General features: G+C 42.3%; 1 protein-coding gene across 1 annotated transcript; it reads left to right on the forward strand.

The window, feature by feature from the left end:
• The first annotated feature begins 282 nt into the window (after positions 1-282).
• dhx36 (DEAH (Asp-Glu-Ala-His) box polypeptide 36) lies at positions 283-21,005 on the forward strand. The gene is made up of 26 exons (XM_085796309.1): positions 283-844; positions 1,905-2,062; positions 2,241-2,354; positions 2,494-2,698; positions 3,326-3,364; positions 3,555-3,725; positions 3,820-3,899; positions 5,667-5,741; positions 6,736-6,902; positions 7,019-7,100; positions 7,193-7,330; positions 8,809-8,914; positions 11,252-11,339; positions 13,024-13,079; positions 13,203-13,267; positions 13,841-13,984; positions 14,403-14,520; positions 15,590-15,688; positions 16,519-16,692; positions 16,845-16,931; positions 17,022-17,105; positions 17,268-17,367; positions 17,485-17,575; positions 18,593-18,713; positions 20,169-20,321; positions 20,403-21,005. The coding sequence occupies exons 1-26, from the start codon at positions 572-574 to the stop codon at positions 20,634-20,636; spliced, it is 3,222 nt and encodes a 1,073-aa protein (XP_085652435.1). The 5' UTR covers positions 283-571; the 3' UTR covers positions 20,637-21,005.
• The last annotated feature ends 162 nt before the right edge of the window (positions 21,006-21,167 follow it).

Below are 21,167 nucleotides of genomic sequence, written 5' to 3' on the forward strand. Positions count from 1 at the left end.
CAATGATACATAGACTAGGCTATAGGCTATATAAGGGCACTGAAGTAGCACAAAATGCAAAAGCCCTGGTGAAGTAGTATATTTTCTGAATTGTATTTAATTAAAACATTCCAGTAAATCTGCTCAGTTAGTGGATATTTAATTATATTTAGGCCTATTTTGTATTTAACGATATGAATTTACCACTCAAGAGTGTAATGCGTCTGCGTGCGAGCGTGCGTGCGTGGGTGACTAGTGACAACCAATCGCAAAACGCAACGTCAGTAACATGCAGCAACAGCAACGTCACTGTTGTGCGACGTGCCGGACGGATACGAGCAAGCCGCAACAATTTGACAGCAGTAACTCAGTTTTGTTGTTTTATCAGTGGCTTCGTCGGCCAGGATTGAATTTGTACGTGTAGATATTAAGACAGCCTGTCAGTAGTTTCACGGGTGTAGTGTCATACTTGAAGCCTCAGTGACTGGTCTACAAATCCAGTTAGCCTGCAGCTAACGTAGCATCAGTTAGCACCGTAGTCTCTCTGGTCCATCAGTATTTGCTGCTACCAGTGCTCGTTTGTGACGACGTTATGAGTTATGGATACGGCGGCGGAGGTGGAAGAAGAGGCAGAAGAGGAGGTCGAGGGAACAGGGATGGCAGCAGAGAGAGGTGGGACAGAGGAGGAGACCGAGGAGGTTTCAGGGGACATAGCTCCGACTTTGATCAGGACCGAGGAGGAGGAGGAGGAGGAGGAGGAGGAGGACAACGGGACCGTCCTCCTCCACACCTGAAGGGCCGTGAGATTGGACTGTGGTACGCAAGATATGGGGCCGTGAGGAGAAAACAAGCTGACCGGAGATCGGTAAGGGCTGTGTTTTGATGCATGCTCTTGCACATTGTGGCGAGCAGGACCGGTTGTCTGCAGAGTTTCAGTCTCTAGGCCGGTGCATATTCTCATTTTTCCAGGTCATAGTATTTCAAAGGAGGTAAAATCGAAAGCAACTGGACTTAGTTATTTGTCGTCTCATCCAAGAGGCTTCATCAGTTGCGTACATGAACTGATGAAGCCTCTTGGATGAGAGGTGAAACGTCTTCCTAGACAAATAACTAAGTCCAGTTGCTTTCGATTTAACTTCAGTCTCTAGTTAGGAAACTAACAGAGTTGTGTAAATGCTCTTGAGAACTGTGCAGAGTATTCGCATGAACTTTTTTGCTCCACTCTTCTTCAGAGGAAAATTGTATTTACTATAAAATAGATTTGTGTATTTGACCGTTTATTTCTTCTCCCATTAATCAGCCCCTAACATTACTTTACTCCTACAACCACTGCAGCATTGATCGCATAAAGTCAAAAATAATTTGACAGCCTTGGACACTTCTATTGCAAAAGAAGTCATTTTGACACTGACACATTTAGCCATTGGTGCCTTTGTTCATGTACTCAGGAAAGCTTTATAATGCAGAACTTTTATTTAGTAGAGGATCTTAGTATTCCACCCTGCTTAGAAATTGTAATCTTGGCCTCTGGGTTTAATATGAGAGATACAAACGTTTTAAATAAGTGGCAGTCGTTTCCCTCACATAGTTATTAACTTCTGCTAGAAAACAGGTCTGTGGTCTGAACACGAGTGTTGACTGTAGAGCACTGGGCATAGGCTGATTTAATTGGAAAATGGCCCAGAGCACAAAGTCTTCAGAATGTGAAGAACTGTTAACAGCGAGTGGGCAGCAACCCTGCACACATGTGGTGAACCAGCCTGATACTGACACGTCCTGTCATGATAAATTGGTGGGGTAGACTGTAGCTAAAACAGTAGACACTTTTTAAAACAGAAGCTACAGAATCTTAAATGAGCTGGTACTTTTCATCCCTGACTAAAATTATAAAAAAAAATGATTGCACTTTCCGTGTCTGTGTGCAGCGAGCAGTGGTCCAGATGGATGAGGCCAGAGAGCAGCACATTACCAAGCTGCTCAACTCTGTCCAGAATGACCAGTCTGGTCCAGGGAGAGACAACAGGCACGCAAGAGCCTCTACGTCTGACAGCTGGCGGACAGACACTGATAGTGGTGGTCATTGGTGAGAACAGCTTGCATAGCATTTCCATTTGAAACTTGTGCAGTATAGTTTTTTTTTCTTACAATATAAAGAAAGTGAGAATGCTAGATTGGATTAAAATGCCTAGAGTGTCAGTCATTTATTTCTGCTGACACTTGTAGGACTCTTAGTCTAACCTGTTTATGACCCTTGTGAGCAGTTACTTTGACGGGGATATGCCTGAGGAGGAGAGACTGAAAAACGAGGTCAAATCCGAGGAAGAGGAGGAAGAAATTAGTTCAGGCCAGAAGAAAGGAGCTAACACATCACAACGGTAAGCAAATCAAATGCATGCTCGGAAAGAAATGACTTGCTCTAAAAATATGATTTTATAGTTAATGGTGGTCCATGCCACAATCACAGACCAACCAGTATTGTCTGCTGATTAAACTGCATTGCTGATATTTGCACAGTCGCAGTCGAGCAGTCGCCAAAGATGAACCTCCAGACACGTGGGATGAAGATGAGCCGCAGGAGGACGAAAAAGAGAAGTTGAGGAGGAATGACAGAGATCTGGACTTCTTAATCCAGGAAGTAGTCAGAGATGATTCACTGGACGACTACTTAAATAGAGATCTACAGAGCAAGCAGTCAAATTCAAAGTACAGAGAGATGCTGGTGAGTTATATCAAGTTTTAGCAGCATCAGTGAAAGTGAAGGCTTTGTGAATCCTAATAGATTTTTTTAACAGTATTGATATCATCACAGTTGCAAGATGATTTGTATAGAGTTACTGTAGCAAGGAAAGGTGGAGCATGCATCAGGACAAATCCATCATTTAAGACTTACAAAGAGCAGAGAGCTATTATTTAGTTGGATAATTAATAAGACATACATTACAGTTGTTTTGCAGGAATTTGCTGCTATATGGGCTGCACTGACATTAACGGGGTGACAGATGTTTTTGTTTACAAATGTTAATTATTACAAGACCCCAATGCGAAATAAAGCTGGAGTTCTGGTTAATTAGTACCTCGGTAATTATAGCAATGTTATTAAATATTCCTTATCTATGCAAAATAATGCTGTTTTATTAGTCTGTCACAGCATCATAATAGTATCACCTCAATTTATTCCATGAGTGAAATTTACACAGTTACTGATTTGTTGTGCCATACTGAGCTATTTTACAAAATCAGAGCTTATCTGTGACTATTTGGATCATGTAGATGTTTGGATGTGCTAAACCTCTACTCACTATCAAGTGAGTGTTATTAAATTATTACTCATATTTTGTCTCACCAGAAATTCAGGGAAAAACTACCATCTTATAGCAAGAAAGAGGTAAGTTTTTGATATATATATATAAATAAATGTTTGCACAACTCCTTATCATCACAATCTGTTACAGCTGAATTGGTTTCTTTTTTTTAAAAGAATTAAATGAAAAACACATTATCCTCTTCTGTCAGCCTTTCCGCCTCCTTACAGTATGTCATTCTCCATCTGCTTCCTTCCATCTCTCCATCCTCAGGAGTTGGTGGAGCTGATCAACTCTAACCGTGTCCTGGTTGTGAGTGGGGAGACAGGCTGTGGAAAGACCACTCAAGTCACCCAGTTCATTCTAGACGACCATATCAATAGAGGCGTGGGCTCCATGTGCCGGGTGGTCTGCACGCAGCCTCGTCGCATCAGTGCCATCTCAGTATGTACTCTGCTGCTTTTTCAGGTCTGACTGTGTTAGATTATATGGTGCTGTTGCCACTCTTATATTTTGGTGTGTGTGCTCCTTCTCTCAGGTAGCAGAGCGTGTAGCAGCAGAGAGGGGAGAAAGTGTAGGCAATGGAAATTCTTGTGGTTACCAAATCCGCTTGCAGAGGTAAGGAAGTCTCCACAAACATATGTTGATGCATAAATTTGAAGAACTGTATATGTAATTAGAAATAAGCATTTGGTTCAGTGACACTGAGCTGGTGAGTCACCATTGTTTTTTTGCTGGTATAGTTGTTCCAGCTAGCACAGATACTGTTTCTCTGCATCTTTAAAAAAAAAAAAAATTAATTAAGGGACAGGAGATGTAAGGATTAGTGGATGGGAATAATGATCTTACACCACACACACAGGAAGAGATGCTCAAAGCTCAGAAGAAAGGCACTGCACTTGAGCAGACTGAGCAAGCAGGGTATTACAGGGGACACAGGAGGACGCAGCTATCTAAAGTGAATCATACAATAGAGTATAGAGCATGAGAGAGTCTGAGATTGATGTAGTAACAGGGGAGGAAACAAGGCAACTCTGGTGTGGTATGAAGAGAGACTGATACTGGAGAAGTAAAAGGATAGGCAGAGGAAATTATTACTGACTGTCAACATAATAGAACAGATAAAAAGATGCCAGACTGCGAGTTTAAGAGCATTTTCAACATTTTCTAAATCTCTAACCTATTTTGAAAGGCATCTCTCTGAGCTATACTCACACTGTGGTGCCGTCACCGCTTCTGTCACTTTCACTGGTGATGGTGTCTCTCAGTAGGTACATATCTTATCTGGCAATTTGTACCTCAAGCTTTGTTAAAACTCGCCTTGATGCACCAGCTCCTCCACTTAGCAAGTAATATAAGAAAGTACACACTTCCACACTCTACTTTTCTCCTATTGGTTACTCAGCGGGTAATCAGCTTCTTTTAAAAACTGAATACAAATCGTCCAGAACACATTTGATCATCAGCTTGTGTGCCAAGGAGCCAGTGTATTCATCTACACAACTCAGTCGTTGCTTTGGCTAGTTATAAAAAAGCACAGAGTAGGAGACTATTTAGAACAAATAAAGTGAATCTGATTCATAATAATCTGCCGTAGCCAATATTTCAAAACTGTCATAAATAGCCAGAGATGACGGAGAACTAATACCACTGTATTTTTATCCCTTCTACTCTGGTTGAATTTCAGAATTGTTATCACTGATGCACTGATTGTGCTCTGTTGTGTCTATCACTCTGTTTTATCATTATTTAATTTCTTTATATATACCATAGGCTGTTTTATCATTACAATAGGTAGCAGTGAGGTCTGATTTGGCACACTGTTTCACTGCTTTGGTTGTGTAACTGTTTGTTGTGTGTTGATGTTGTGAAATACTGAATATTTTTCAAAGCTGCTTCATATTTTTTATTATCTCCCCTGAATTGAGTCCAAGTTCTGTTGGAAATATTACTTTTGCATTAATTATTCAGCAAAGCCTTTGATGTGGTTCAATTGTCAGTGCAATTCTTTTAAATGTGTCATAAGAGAGGCAATTTTATTTTGTTTGTGAATAAAACTGATGAGAAGCAATTTCATGATTGCTTTTCCTTGGGCAAATCCTTCATCACTGACTGGTACTTAGCATTTTATGCATAAGCACAAAGTTTTTATAGCAACACCTCTCAGCTTTCTGCGACTTTTGTTCATAGAGAAGATATTGCGATTATGAAATCACATTTGAATGTTTGAATATTTGATATTTGGAGTCATAAAACAGGATAAAAGGGTGAAATACAGAGAAAATAACAGAGAAACTCATCCTGGCAACGTTTGTCTTACTAAGTCCTGTGTCATTTGGGGAATTTAAAGTTCTTTTTTTTCTTCTTCTTCCTCCTGTGTCTCAGCCGGTTACCACGGAGACAAGGTTCAATCCTGTATTGTACAACAGGCATTATTCTTCAGTGGCTTCGCTCAGACCCGTGAGTTACCCCGACTCCCTGTTTCCTCATCACTTCCTCACCCAGAATTTCTCCCTGTCTGTTTTTCCTCCTAGTGTCTCTGCTCCAGCTGTCCTTCCTCTGCTCTCTTATTCTCTGTGTGTCAGTCACTGTTTTATCCCCATTGATTTGTGGTCGAGTCTACTGTCTGTAGAAAAAGCATTAGTATGGGTCTCCAGTCTTACAGACAGAGCAATGAAGGCACACACACACACACACACACACACAGCTTCTGTTGACTCATCCCTGCATACGCATCCTTGCATTTTGAGTGTCTTCAGAGAAACCACAGAGACTAAATGAGGGTGCCAGCTTTTCTTGTTGTCTTGCTTCATGCTCTTTCAGAATTGGCACGACTCTTGTGAGTCATTTTAGGACTACAGTTGTCTGACAAAACACTGCAACTTTTTGGCATTAATGTACATTTATATATAATCTGGCTTACTGGCCGACTAGTCTGATGGGCTGCCGCTCTGACTGCATGTCTTTGTCCGATTTGGTGGGACTAATTGTCTCCAGCCGCAACAGTAGTGATACATTAACCTTTTCACTCCTATAAGCCAGTGTTCATTACAGACCACAGCTGTACGCCCTTAGGGATTCTCTTTAAATTTGGAACAAATGTCTGCTTGGACTAAAAGCTGAACTGATTTGATTTAGGTTGTCAAAGGCCAAAGTTCAGGAGCACAGTGACCTCATGTTCTTGTGAATGCAATCCATCAGAAATACCCTGAGAGAATTCAGTTAAATTTGGCTCAAAGATTCACATGTAATCAAGGACAAACTGATTCCAACATAGGCACATATATCAAACACATATCAAAATGGTCCAAAGGTCAGCTTCACTATGACATCATGATGTTTCGTAAAAGCACTTTTGGTCATCATTCAATTCTACGACTGTAACCACCATGTTGGATAACCTGGACATATAGCACAGCTGCGAGTTGGTAATTCTAGATTTTCATTTTGTCAGGTTGTTGTCCAGTGTCAGTCACCTGGTGTTGGACGAGATACACGAGAGGAACCTGCAGTCTGATGTTTTGCTAGTTATTGTGAAGGATCTACTCAGCCTCCGGGACGATCTCAAGGTCATCCTCATGAGTGCCACACTCAACGCAGAGAAGTTTTCAAATTATTTTGGTACGCAACACAACCAAAGGACATTTTGTGCGTTTTGCTCAGCTGATGTGTTGTGTAATTGTTTTGGTTTTTCCTCCTCATCTACCCATCTACTCCCTGTATCAAACTCCCTTCAGACAACTCGCCAATGATCCACATTCCTGGATTGACGTTCCCAGTGGAAGAGTTCCTACTGGAGGACATTGTAGAGATGACCAGGTAGAAGAACACTCCTCCAAAACACATGCATACTGACTGACTACAAATTAAAAACTGTGTATGTAATGTAAGCGGGTTGGTGTCTGTGGCAGGTATCGCCCCCAGAATCAGAACCGCCCGTCATGGAAGAGAGGCTTCTGGCAGGGGCGCAACTCCAGACCTGAGAAGGAGGAAAAAGAGGCTGAATACAAGGAGAGCTGGCCTTGTTATGCACGTACACTGCAGGGCAGGTGAGCAGGGGAGCATAGTGGGTTAGTGAAATTGGAAGAGCAGTTTTGCATAAATAACTCTCTTTAATACAGGGTTCCTACGCAAGTATGGAAAGTATGGAAAAGTATGGAATTTGATTTTCTACATTTCCAGGTCTGGAAAAGTATGGAAAATGGAAACTATTATATGGAAATATATTTTTCTTGATACTTCTCTGGGTTTGGTCTCATCTGAAGTTATTTGGGTTAATTCTTTTGTATGTGCTAATGTACCTAGCTACAATCTCCTGGACATTATTTGGTTACTATTAATGGCATACACATTCAGAATAATGAAAACAAATGATAAATTTTATGTTTTTTTTAAAATTATGCACATCTATTTACTCATATCACAAATAATATGAATATTTTAACGAGAAGTCTGGAAAAAGTATGGAATTTGGAAATTTCAAATGTGTAGGAACCCTGTTAATAACTCCCAGCTCCACAGAAGATGTAGTCCACTTCTCTGTAACACTGAACAAACCTTCCTTGTAATTTAATACAGCTGTTTGCACAGCACTCCCTTTTCTTTGCTGTGTTTATTACTGCTCTGTTCCGGAAAAAGAATATGAGGGAGTGTAAACATGATTACTTTTGGTGCACTTTACCGGTAGAAACTGTTTTCAAATACACACAGCCTGAATGCCCTGCACTACAATCTCACTATGTGATAGAGTTAGAAAAGCAGTGGGCAGAGGCAGAGCTGTAGACTGCATACACCTACACTGCCTTCCTACGCTGCATGCAAGTGCAGTAAGTCCTTCTTTTTGCGAACATCTTCTTGTGACTGCAGCGCACATACGGCGTGTATTGTAATGAATTCTAATTGCAAAACAGTTTTATACATTTAATACAGAATATGAACAAATGTGAAGTTTGTTTTTCAGGGTAGCAACATGTGTGAAAATGACCAGATTAATACGCTTCACATGCACAGAAATGACAACTGAAAGCACTCGTTTCATTTTGTATTGAGTCCTGCCTGAATTTTCTGAGGCACATGAATATCTTTTTTTTTTTTCATTTTTATGTTACATGATAGCAATCTCTCACTGATTAGCTCATTAATGACCTGTCACTCTTACATTGAAAGCGATGCCCAGAGAGCTGAGTTTCCATATTTGGAAACGGTCTGCAACAAAATAATTTGCAGCAGTTTAAACCTGAGCAAAAATACGGATGCAAATGTACTAAAGGGAGAAAAAAACATCACAATAAACATTTAATGATCGTGTTTACTGAAGCTATGATCACGAATACAGTTAAAACTGTCAAAACATTTGTCAAGTCCACACTATTGTTTGACGCCGTACAGCAATTGGAGAAAGACTTCTGTTTGCAAATGTATAAATCTCAGTCAAAGCCACAAGTAATGGAATAGTTGGAAACGTAGGAACACTTAGTTGTCATTTAAGGAGGTGGTTTATTTATTGTTCATGTGTCATGTTTCACAGGTATTCTGACAACACTATTGCGGCACTAGAGATGTTGGATGGTGATGATAAAATTGACCTGGAGCTGATCCTGGCACTGATCCGTCATATTGTACTCAATGAGGAGGTGAGTTTAGCCTTGGATGTCTGGTTTCAGGCCAGAACTGTGGTGTCTGAAAAAAAACTACATTTGTATTCAGAGCTGAAAATTGGATTTGAGGGAGATATGTGATTTATGTTTTTAAACTTGCACCATCTCTCAATGTTTTGATCATAGGCAGACTGACAATATTGATCAAATAAGAGTAAGTAACAAAAGGAAAAGAGTACCTTATATTCAGAGGTGAAGCAGATGGAAGGAACAGGAGGGCTAGCTTCCAAACACAGTGCCACATTAGATCAGATGAAATAGCACAGATCCTGGCAGCAGATCTGTGCTAATGAGTGATCGAACAGATGCTTTCCCATTGCACATTCCCTCTTTTTCTCTTTCCAGTTCTTGTTAAATTTCATCATTTTTGTCTGTGCCATTTCAATGCTCAGTGCACAGTTTGGTAATGTGATGTATAATATCAACCAAGACAGATGAAAGTACCCTTTTTGTGTAAATGTTTTAGTAGACCCAGAAGACCCAGTCAAACAGAACCTCAAGAGCTGCAAGTTAATCACTGTTTCAGTACATTGCCTGCTGAAAAAATATGTGTTTGCAGCACTTCTCGTGTAGTCACAGCGTCATGCAAGACATACGCAAGCCAATATGTGCAAGGCCAGACTGGCACAATGGAGCAGAATATCACAGAATGCAGCCTATTGTTGCTATTAAGAGGAGAATAATGAGGGTGAGGATGACTTGCTCTCACTTGCCCTGCTGGTTTTCCAGCTGAAGTGGAGCCGCTCTAACGTTTATTTCTGTGTCCGTGAAAAACGTATACGAGACAAGGACAGAACAAAGAGACAGGCCCAGAATGAGGAGTGACTAACACAGATAGACAGAATAATTATCCTTTCCCCACACAAGGCTGTATCTCTATCAGTCACGGCCACCATGAGCCAGTCGAACAGCTGATTTGCCGTGGCATTGTCAAGTGGCTCAGAGGGAACCGGCTGATGTGCTGTGACGTCGTTCTGAGCCGAGGATGGGGGGGGGGGCGTTCTGCCAGGCTTTCATCTGTGAGGATTGGTTAATTATGTTGCAGGGGACTGTGATTAGACACCTTGGGGGTTGTCACAGAGGCGGTAATGAACGCCTGCTGGGTGCAACTATGTGTGTGCGAGCATGCTGCCGGTTTGGTGTGCGTACACGCTAAATAGTAGGCCAACATTGCAGAGCTTACTGTGGCGTTAGTTTAATTTTCGCTGGAGTAAATCGGAGCCTCCGTCTGTTCTGTGTATGTGTGAACATGCGTTTCTGTCAGATTTTAACAAGGCACACTGCCTGCATCTCTCTGCTCCTCCTCGCTTTTCTAACACATGTACACGTGCACTGACATTAACACATACACACACACACATACACACATACAGTCCCACGTGGGTGCCAGTTGTTGAGCGCTGGTAATAATAATTAGCTTTAATTAAAAGGCAGGGGTGCTAGGGGCCCGGAAGCGACTTTTAATGTCTTTCCTCATCTCCACTCAGGAAATGAATAGCAGAGTCCTTTTATAAAAACAGGGTTATTTTACACCAGCTTAATATTATCCTGAGAATGATTTTTCTTTAAATGTACTGTAGGTCTATAATGTGGTGTGGCAGAATAGCATTTCCTCAAACTTTAACCCATTGATGATTTTAGTGCTTCTTAAATAATAATTAGTCATAATTACTGTGCTGTCAAAAATACTGTTGACTGTTTAATTATGGTGCCTGTAGCACATTGTCTGGACTGCTGTGTACAATCTGATCTACATGTACTGTATATGTCAGAAACATTGTGTTTGTGTTTGGGATTAACACTGCAGCATCACTGTATGTGACCTCCACCGACTGTACATTAGGTGGTCATCCGTTGTCAGACAGGTGAATGTGCAGAGATTCGCTCACACACCAGCTCTGTCAGCCACCGTCATCTGTTTTCTGCATGGTGTTTTCAGCCTGCATTTGTGTGAGTTTTAATTCCCAGGTGACCGATTGCTTTTCTTTTTTGGCTGTTTGGAGAAAATCAAGTTGGTCCCTGTGGTAATGTGAAGCAGAGGATGCCAGTTAGTGGAAAATGTTGTTGTCATGATGTGTTGGCAGTGAGTGTCAGGGACTATTGTGTGGCTGAATGTGGAGGCCGGGAGCTCAGGGCAAGTCACCTCCATCTGCCTCAGCTCGGCTCCTGCGGGGACACGGGCACCTTGTTCACTTCTTGGCTCAGTTGTTTTTTGAGGCTTCTCCAGCTGATGGCTGTTGCTTCCTGTGTGTTCCTGCTGGTTTTTGTGTGACTTTCAGCCGCTAAGTGTTGTTTCGTGTTTTTGTCTGACAGGAAGGAGCAATCCTGGTGTTCCTCCCCGGCTGGGACAATATCAGCAGTCTCAATGACCTGCTCACGGCTCAACAGATGTTCCGATCAGGTAAATGACACGGCTACAAGTCCTGGAATATCTATTTTCCATTTTTGGATTGTTGGTTGATCAAAACAAGTCAACCAAATTGTTTATTTTTTTCTTCATGTTTTTAACTAATCCATAACAAAAAAGATAAGGTGGGGACTAATCAATTTGTTGATTGACAAAGGTGTGTTATACAAAAATGTGGTGGCTCTTGTCTTGATCAATTAGGAAAATATTCAGCAGAATAAATTACCGGTAATAATATTTGAAGGTTGTGTGTAGTGTGATGTGGAAAACCTCCACTTCACATAGATTTATACAATCCATATAAGTATATATATAGTATAAGTATTTTGCATGAGGGGAGGGGGGTTATGTAGCTTCGTAAACCAGCCTCTCGCGGAAATGCATTTCATTTCATTTCGACGGAGAGTCAGGCCTCATCCCCGCTGTAAGCGTTTGGCCTGAAACCCTCAGAAGGCCGAGCCAATCAGCGTCGCCGCTGTGATTGACACAGCACCGATTGGTTAGCCTCGCATCACCAGGCTCTTCAGACAAGCGAAGAGCCTGGTGTCCGTTACCTCCGAATTCGTCTGCATTCTGGTTCCTGTCTGTTGCGGATACCGAAATCACCAAATTCACCAAAATAAAAGTGTTCACCAACATAAAACTTATAAAATAAACATTAACTTGTCATACAATAAAAGCAAAATATCAACTTAATGGCTTGGGGACTTTCTTGTAAATTATGTTCCTTAAATTAAAGAGTTTTACAGCATTTTATTAGCTTGGTGCTTTTATTTTGAAGGAAAGGTCTGTCTCTCTCGCCCTGGATCCGTTTCCTACCAAAACAGCAAGTCAAAGGCCCCAGACTACCTATTGGTGCAACGGCCCGTCACTACACCAACTTGCTGATTGGCTGAATGGGGTTGTCTGTCAACGCTACTACTCCCGCCCTGCTCCCGCCTACCCAAAACGCTTGCAGGGGGAACGAGGCCAGACTCTCCGTCGAAATGGAATGAAATGCATTTCCGCGAGAGGCTGGTTTACGAGGCCAGGGGTTATGAAATGTGTAGATATTTTTAAATAAGGTAATTGAATTGAAAATTTAAAAAGGACGCAAGGCAAGCATACATGTCTGCAGACTAATTACATGGGAATCTTCAGATTTTTTTTTCATTTATGAAACATAAGTGTTTGGTTTGAGCTGAGCCTTCACCCACGCACACACTTCTAGGGCTCTTTAATTTAACAACAGCCATGATTACGAGATTGCCACCCACAATTATTTTGATTTGATTAGGTGCAATTCTGATGCTTTCTGTTTGGAGTGATTGCTCTGGTGTTTCAAATCACAAACACAGGGGAACTCTGGCCAAACAGCCATTTCATTTTAGCACGTTGATTAACCGATCTTTGATTTCTAAACTATCAGTGACCTTCAGATCTAATGTAACTGACTGTATCTGCTCTAAGCAGAGTTGCCCTAAATGTGTTTTATTTTATACGTACATCATAATTTAATAAATATTAAGTGTAATATGTGTTTCAAAAGATAGAAAAAAAATAATGTGGTAAATGAATATGCTCTCAGTATGCAGCAGGCTATTCATGGTTATATATTTAGACAGACACTTGCTCGTATCTGATGCTTACCGGTGGTGCTTTGTTTGAGTTTTTCCTTTTGTGTCCTGTTGTATTTCAGATCGGTTCGTTATCATCCCTTTGCACTCCCTCATGCCAACCGTTAATCAGACCCAGGTCAGCGGCACTCTTCTGTTCCTCTCTTTGTCCATCTCTCTGACTGTGTCCGTCTCTGTCGATTGTCCTGCTTTATTCTGTTCCTCAATGTCCAATCTCGCCTTTCTCCCTCGCTCGTCTCAGGTGTTCAAAAGGCCTCCTCCTGGAGTTAGAAAGATCGTGATTGCTACCAATATAGCAGAGACCAGGTAAGTGTGAGTGTGTCTGCGTGTTTTATTCATCCAGCCTTTCTACTTACTCTCCTTTAAAAAAAGTCTGTTATGTTCTGTTATTTTCTGGTAAATGAATAAGTGATGATATTTTGTCACACTCTGTAGTTTATGTGTGTGTTTTGTATGTGGACGTGTAATGTAAGTCCCAGTCATTAATGGAAACAACAGATTTGTTGCCAATTAGCATACATTTCTTGGAGTGATTACGAATTCTGTCATATTGGCCTGGATGGAACACAGTGAGTCTCCGACAGGCAATTTGTTAATGCGTTCACATGGGCCACACACACACACACACGCACACACACACACATACACACGCACACACAAACTGATTAAGGAGCTGTCTGTACTCCCCTCACATCCCTCCACTAAATATAGAATCTAAACCTACCGAAGGGCTAAATTTAATTTTTAGAAACTGTCTCTGTGTGTGTGAGTACTAGCTAAGCATTCCTGACAGGCTCCTTTGAAGTTTTTTTTTTTTTTTTCACGTTTGGTCTTTATTCCGTTCCCTTTTTCTCTCACTCTCTCCGCTCTTGCTCACAGCATCACCATCGATGACGTTGTCTTCGTGATAGATGGAGGGAAGATTAAGGAGACCAATTTTGACACCAACAACAACATCAGCACCATGACAGCCGAGTGGGTCAGCCTGGCCAATGCCAAGCAGAGGAAAGGCCGCGCTGGCAGGTGTGTTTGTGTTAATTTGCTTGCAGGGGCTTCCGCAGATATTTTTATAATAAGGGCATGCTGCATATTAGTGCCTCTGCGTGCGTGATACTAATCTGGGAGGATTATTTTTCCCTCTATTTGTCATCCCAGCTCCCCGGCAGTCTTCCCCATCAGCCCACTCCCTCCTCCCTCCCCATCTGTAAACACAGAGAAAGGCAGAGTGTAGTCACTCCCAGGTTGTTTCCAGTCAGTGACTATAGACGTTCTAGACGTTAGCTAGCGCTGACATCAAAGGGGGAACGGGCCCAATTATCAGGAGCTGCTTACTGTGCGCAGTTTCATCCCATTAGTTTTGAATTAAGCCCTTGTCACAGAACTAATATTACACATAACCTTTTTTTCTCTCTCAACTCTCTTCTTCTCTGCTTATCTCCAGGGTGTGTCCAGGAAAGTGCTATCATCTGTACAACGGTCTGAGGGCCAGCCTGCTGGATGCCTATCAATTACCTGAAATTATGAGGACGCCGCTGGAAGAGCTCTGTCTGCAGATCAAGGTTTGTGAATGTGGAAAGAAAGAGTGAGACAGACTGACGGAGAGACCCAAATAGGTGTTGGCCTGGGAGTTGAGATGAGGACAAGATAGCTGTGAGTTTTGTAAGAGGGGGGTGTGAGGACAGTGCTTCTGTTTTTGGTCTTCCATCGAATTATAGCCTCTCCCGCCTAATGAGAAAGAGGGATGGACATCCTGGGCTGACTCATGTCCCTTGCTCTCTCTCTCTCTCTCTCTCTCTCTCTCTCTCTCTCTCTCTCTCTCCTCTGAGCCTTGTTCTGGCTTTCTTCTTCAGTTGCTTTCTCTTTTTTCCCCCTCTATTTTTGCTTTCTCTTTCTAAAATCCTCGCACTGCACTCAGACATATTTCAGTCCATGCTAATGGAACATTAAGGCAAAGTTCATTCAGATCTAGTATTCACAGTGATTGTTCTCACCAGTGGCTTTATTGGATATGCATTTGAGTGTGTGTCTTCCACTGGTTCAGTTAGAAGTATTTGCGTGTGTGTGTATGATGTGGTTTTTGAAGTTAGTGGGTGAGAGGCGGACTAATGCATTATATTGTCCTTAACGTGAGAGAGAAACTGACAATAGGCTAACCCTGAGCAGACTCTCAAAAGCATAAACACTCCAACAGCACTCTGTTAGTCAGATAGGGAAATATGTTCACTTCCTTACTCTTAATTTTGCTGTAGGTTGGTATTTGGAGCATTTAAAAAACATTTTCTGAAGTGTAAGTGAATTCATGTTTAGAGATTGTCGATGTCATAGAATCATGTTTTAGCACATTCTCAACCCAGAACTTCGAGAAGAATGCCAGTGTGGTTAATGTTACACAGTGTTATAACTTGTAAATAGCAACAGCCATGTGAGCGAACAGTGTCTTGGTATGTGTTGGAAGTAAACACACACAAAGCTAATCACTCTGCCACAAGCGTTTGCCTGAAATAGATGCTAATTCCCCTCCATTCCCTCCATGTTGTTGTTGTTGAAAATGAATTTAAGAATCATGAGATACTTTTGCTTTTCAGTAATTTAATGTGATGTAATGTGATGTGATGTGTGCCTCCTTAGATACTGAAGCTTGGGTCTATTGTTCAATTCCTGGAGAAAGCCCTCGACCCTCCAACTGAAAAGGCTGTCAGTCTTGCCATCAAGAACCTCTTAGACCTGGTAAGAAAGAATGGCCATTATTTAAAACACTTGAAATATGTGTTAGTATCAAACCAGCAATAACAATTAATTAGTAAATGTAATAGCCCAAAACCTAAAAATTAAAATTATTTATTTATTTCAAGTTGTTTCATCGACTCAATTTTCTGCTGATCATCAAATTCATTAATTGACTAACTGTTTCGGGTTTTATTAAATGGTTTTAACAATAATGCAAGTGACAAGAACACAATAGCTATTTGGAAGATAGTTGCAGACTACCCCCTTGACCTGAGCTTGTGATTTCAAGTTCTCCTGTCAAGAAGCATTACTTACAAATCTGCTAGTTCACAGGATGTTATTTTGTAGCTTACCCTCTTATCCAGGAGGGAGGTGGAAAAAAAAAACCTAACCCATGTGGAATCAGCAGAAAAATGAGCACTTATTACACGGGTTCAGACAATATAATTTGAGAAATGTTTCATGCTCCCGAGGTTAAAACACATTGCTGAATTAGGAAGCAGTACTTGAATTTGACAATAACAAAACGCAGCAGTGGTTCCCAAAAGCTTTCAGAGGACTTAATTAGCACAGCAACTCGTTTAAAAGCAACACTAGCGCACACTGACTGTACACTGGTCGTCTGAGAGCACCTTGCCTTTATTGCCCTGTTGTTATTGTGATAAATGCATTTTAGTGTTTTCCACTTTAACGATGCAGTACATTGTTGAGCTTTGGGAAATCCATTTCATGTCTTGTAATTGTGTTTGGATAACACCTGATCTTGAGTTAAAGATGACTTAAATGTGCACGTTGTGTTTGGGCTCTTGTGTGACCATGTTGTGTGTTAGAACGCCCTGGACCATTCGGAGAATCTGACAGCGCTGGGCGTCCACCTGGCTCGTCTGCCTGTGGAGCCTCACATCGGTAAACTCATCCTGTTCGGAGCTCTGCTGGGCTGTCTCGACCCTGTGCTCACTATCGCTGCTTCACTCAGCTTCAAAGACCCTTTCTTCATACCCCTGGTAAGCCACTCAGGTCACAGACATGAAAGCTTTTCGTTGGCAGTGACACAAACACGCAAACACTTCAGCACATTGCTGCAGCCTAAATTGTGACTTTTTCCATTGCAAAGTAGCTCTGTCTTTGTCCTTAATGCATCTAATGCTTCTCTCAGGGTAAAGAAAAGATGGCAGATATGAGGAGGAAGACCCTCTCCAGAAACTCCAAGAGCGACCACCTCACTATTGTCAATGCCTTCCAGGTAAAACAACTGACACTTGTCGATATTGTTTCATCACTGTCTTCTTTACAATCGGATTTTGTCTTAATATATCATCCATTGATTGGTCAGGGGTGGGAGGAAGCAAAAAGGCGTGGTGCCAGGTATGAGAGGGAGTTCTGCTGGGACAACTTCCTGTCTGCCAATACACTCCAGGTGAGCCAGGATGATTATGAGTGTTGTGCTGAGCTCTACAGTTAAGTGTTTTGAAAATAAAACCAATGGTAGTACATGATTTCATTTTGAGCTTGACTTTGGTCTGAGCATTTAAAGGCATACACCCTTTTAAAAAAAAAAAAATATGGTTAATCCTTTCAGATGCTGCACAACATGAAGGGTCAGTTTGCTGAGCATCTAATGAATGTAGGCTTTGTCAGCAGCAAGGACCCCAAAGACCCCAAATCTAATGTCAACTCAGGTGACTAAGACAAAGTTTTGGGCTTCAATTCAGTATTCAGAAAACTCTCACAAATCTTAAAACCATGGTGTGGAGCAGTAATAACACGATGTCTCTAACTCTCACTTCCTTCCTCAGACAATGAGAAGTTAATCAAAGCAGTCATTGTCGCCGGTCTGTACCCTAAGGTGGCCATGATCAGACCATCTCACAGCAAAAAGAGGCCGGGGTGAGTCTGTCGAACACGGAGGGAGAGGAACGATAAAAGACAGGGAAAGGGCTGCACAGCACAAGATAGAGAAGTGTGCAATCATTCTTATTGATCAGCGGGTAGAAGAATAGGCTTTTCAATGCAATATCATCATCAAAATCATCAGAGCTCATAGGTAATAGTTCTGTGACAATCACCTCAGGCTGTGCAGGGAGCGTGTTAGGAAAACTCTCAAAAACAGAGGCGCCTTTGCAGCTGAAGATTAATGCAGTCATCATAAACCTGCCCTCAGGCAGCTGTCAAAGGCAACGGCTGTGACCTGTGTTTGAAACGACAGACGCATGCAAGAGGGAGACAGACACACTGTCTCGCAGTAGGACTGTCAGTTATGTTTGTCTGTATTGGTGACAGCTTTGGACCCAGTTGCAGAGTGAAATTGCCGGGGTCATTTCCCCCCCTGCATAAGTTATTCAAATCAGTCATGATGCACCAGCCAGTTGTAAGTTTTCACATGTCCGCATCGCAGCTCTGCAATATTTAACAAATTCAATGCTCAATGAAGTGTGTTTTTACTGCTAAATCAGACCACTGTCTGGTACAAGGAGCCTGTTGCCGGCAGCCAAGCAGTCGGCTTTGTCTGGCTGACACGCAGGAGTTTGGAACACAGCTTTGCTTTGATGTTGGAGACGTCTTGCCAACTGCAGCACAGTTTCTCTTTGGTACCCTTTGGCTCGTTAATATGATGCACAAAGAATCTCCTGCCACTTTGGCACACGGAGGCTTGTTTCTGGCGCTTTTTGGAAGTCTGAGGGAAAAAAAGAATTCGGTAATAAAGCATTTTCACTGGACGACAGTTTGTACACACACACAGAGCCATTTATCACACTTGGAGAAGCTTCACAGCTGAAAGGGGAAATCAATACCACCTGTGACAGAACAATAATGGTAGTGCTAAAAACTATATTATTGTTAATCGCTATTAGACATTTACCACAACACAACAACGCACAAACTCCAACACTATATCTTTCTCAGGGTTAAGGTGTATACCCAGGCCGACGGAAAAGTCTGCATCCACCCGAAATCTGTCAACGCTGAGGAGACAGAGTTCAACTTCACCTGGCTCATCTATCACCTCAAGATGAGAACGAGCAGCGTGAGTAGGCGAAAGAGGGGAGGGGGGGGGGGGGGGCATGGGAACACTTTCTGTCATGTTTTGCTCACCGAGTATGAATGTTGCGTGTTGCTGTGTGTCTACTTGGTTATGTATGTGTCCCCCCTGAAGGGTGCATGTGAGCGGAAAGAGCGACCTGCGGTTAAAGGTTAGCAGTGGCGCTACGCCCAGCTTTACACTGAATGAATATTTGATTAAAAGGCCGCCTTTCAACTCCCTCTCAAAGGCTCTTGTGCTTCAAAGCTTCCAGACACAATGTAAGATGTGGTGGCGGCGGTGGTCGCTGACTGCCGCCCTCACTCCTGTCCCCTTTTTCTCTTTTTTTCTTTTTTTGGCGCTCTTCACACTCCCATTTTCCCATCCCTTCCATCTATCTGTCTTTGTTCTTTCCGTGCTGTCTCTCTTTGTGAATGTTACTATTCTGCAGAAAAACACCTTTCATGTCCTGTCTGATTGCTGCCTCTGCCTTTGTCTCTCACTTTGCCGCTTCGTCTTTATGAAGAAAAGTGTTTTGCTGTATTTCACCATCATCATTGCCGCCATCAATTTTTTTTTCTCTCCCTTGTATCCTGTAAGTGGTTTTGTGCGCAAGGCACGGCATTTGTGTCTATAAAAAAACTGAGATCTTCAGCAATAGATGGTCAAGGTCATTTGTTTACTGAAAAAGAAAAAAAGGAAGGAAGCAGGAGACCAGCACTGTAGACAGAAGAAAAGAAAGTGAGTTATGACGTTACACTTTATCTCCTCTGACGCACTTGCCCCTGCTGGTCCATTACATTACACATTCATGGGGCAAACACAGCTGTCCCAGCTCTCTCCTTCTTTCTTTTCTAGCATCATCTTCTTCCCACTCCCTCTATGTTTCTCTCTCTCTTTCAGACACTAATTCTCCAAACTTTCGCCCGGTACCTTCAAAGCTGTATTAGGTTTTGTCTGACCTCAGTCTGCTGTGTCTGCAGCTTCTGCCCTTAAAGCTTAGGCGTTTCTGTTTCTGAGTGTGCGCATACAGATCGGTGTGAGTACCACTTCTGTTTTCTGTCCGCGGCAGTCTGTTTTCAGTAATTTGTGAAAAATATTGATTTACTTTAACCTTCGATATGTGAACATGAAAACTAGCAGTTCTCTTAAATCATTGACAAACTCTTCTACAGCTGTCAGTTCAGCCCAGTGTGCAAAATGGATGGAAAAGAGTGTCACACGTTAGTGATATTCACAGACAGGGCAAGATGACATTTTTTCTAACACTGGAGGCACTGAAACACATTTCAAACACACACAGCCACTCTTCACTAATGGGACACTTTCAGCCCACACCACGGAATAGCTGCTGGGCACAGTGTGTCATAATGATGCTACTCTCTGTCACTGAGTGTGTTAGCGTGTTTGTCGCAATACTCCCGTCGTTGTGTGTCAGCGACATCTCTCTGTGTGCCTCAGATCTTTCTGTACGATTGCACCGAGGTGTCCCCGTTCTCGCTGCTGTTCTTCGGTGGAGACATCACCATCCAGATAGATGACGGCCAGGAGACCATCGCGGTGGACAAGTGGATCGTCTTCAGGTCCCCCGCGCGCATCGCTCACCTTGTCAAGGTAAGCTGAAGACACGCTCACGCAAAACTTATCTCAGTCCTGATGAGATGACGAAGAACTTAGCTTCTGTCTTTTCCACAGAGTCTAAAGAAAGAGCTGGATTCTCTACTGGAGGATAAAATCCGTAGGCCAGCTCCTGTGGACTGGCAAAACCGTGAATCCAAAGACTGCGCTGTCATCACAGCCATCATAGACCTCATCACCACCCAGGAGAAGTCTGCAGGCAGCACTAAAGGCTACGGCAGAACGTGGGAGTCTGCCCCGAGGGGACAACACACTTACTTCAATGACGATGACGACGACGATGATGACTAGAAGTGGCCAGGGTTTTGGTTGGCGAAGAAAAGAGGAGAAGAGACTGACTTCATCCTTGGACACAGAGGTTTGATGGGATATCATGTATGCTTACCAGCTGGCCTCTACCCGATGGTGCTGCTTGGTTGAAATTTTGCCTGCTCCTGAAGGCCAAAACTCGCACTTGAATGACACCCACTATTAGTTGTCTCCTCTTTTTTTTGCTTATTTGGTCACAATTTGGCAAGGACCAATCCATGTTCACAAACACTCTATAACTGTTTTGTTTATTCTTCAGTTTATACACCTGTGGTTTGGATAAAGCCCCCTCTTGTTTCAAAGTAATGTCACTTAATGGACTGACAATAAAAGGAAAGATGTATCATAAAATGCCCTGCTGAGCTTCATCTACATTACGAGGCTAACATTTAGGGATTAAAAACACAGAGATAACCATTACTGTGAAATATTGCTGACTTTTTGATGGGGGACCATTATCTGCTCACTGATTAGAGAACACCATTTGCTCTGAGCTCTGGACCATTAAATTCA

Source organism: Trachurus japonicus, chromosome 13 (genome assembly GCF_045865225.1).
Source record: "Trachurus japonicus isolate A0001 chromosome 13, Traja_1.0".
NCBI lineage: Eukaryota > Metazoa > Chordata > Actinopteri > Carangiformes > Carangidae > Trachurus > Trachurus japonicus.

What these genes read in the sequence shown, in the direction of transcription:
- dhx36 (XM_085796309.1), top strand. Translation starts at nt 572, where the DNA reads ATGAGTTATGGATACGGCGGCGGAGGTGGAAGAAGAGGCAGAAGAGGA. An exon ending in GCACGTACACTGCAGGGCAG is followed by an intron (nt 7,331 to 8,808) that starts GTGAGCAGGGGA and finishes CATGTTTCACAG; the next exon opens with GTATTCTGACAACACTATTG. An exon ending in TCAAGAACCTCTTAGACCTG is followed by an intron (nt 15,689 to 16,518) that starts GTAAGAAAGAAT and finishes GTTGTGTGTTAG; the next exon opens with AACGCCCTGGACCATTCGGA.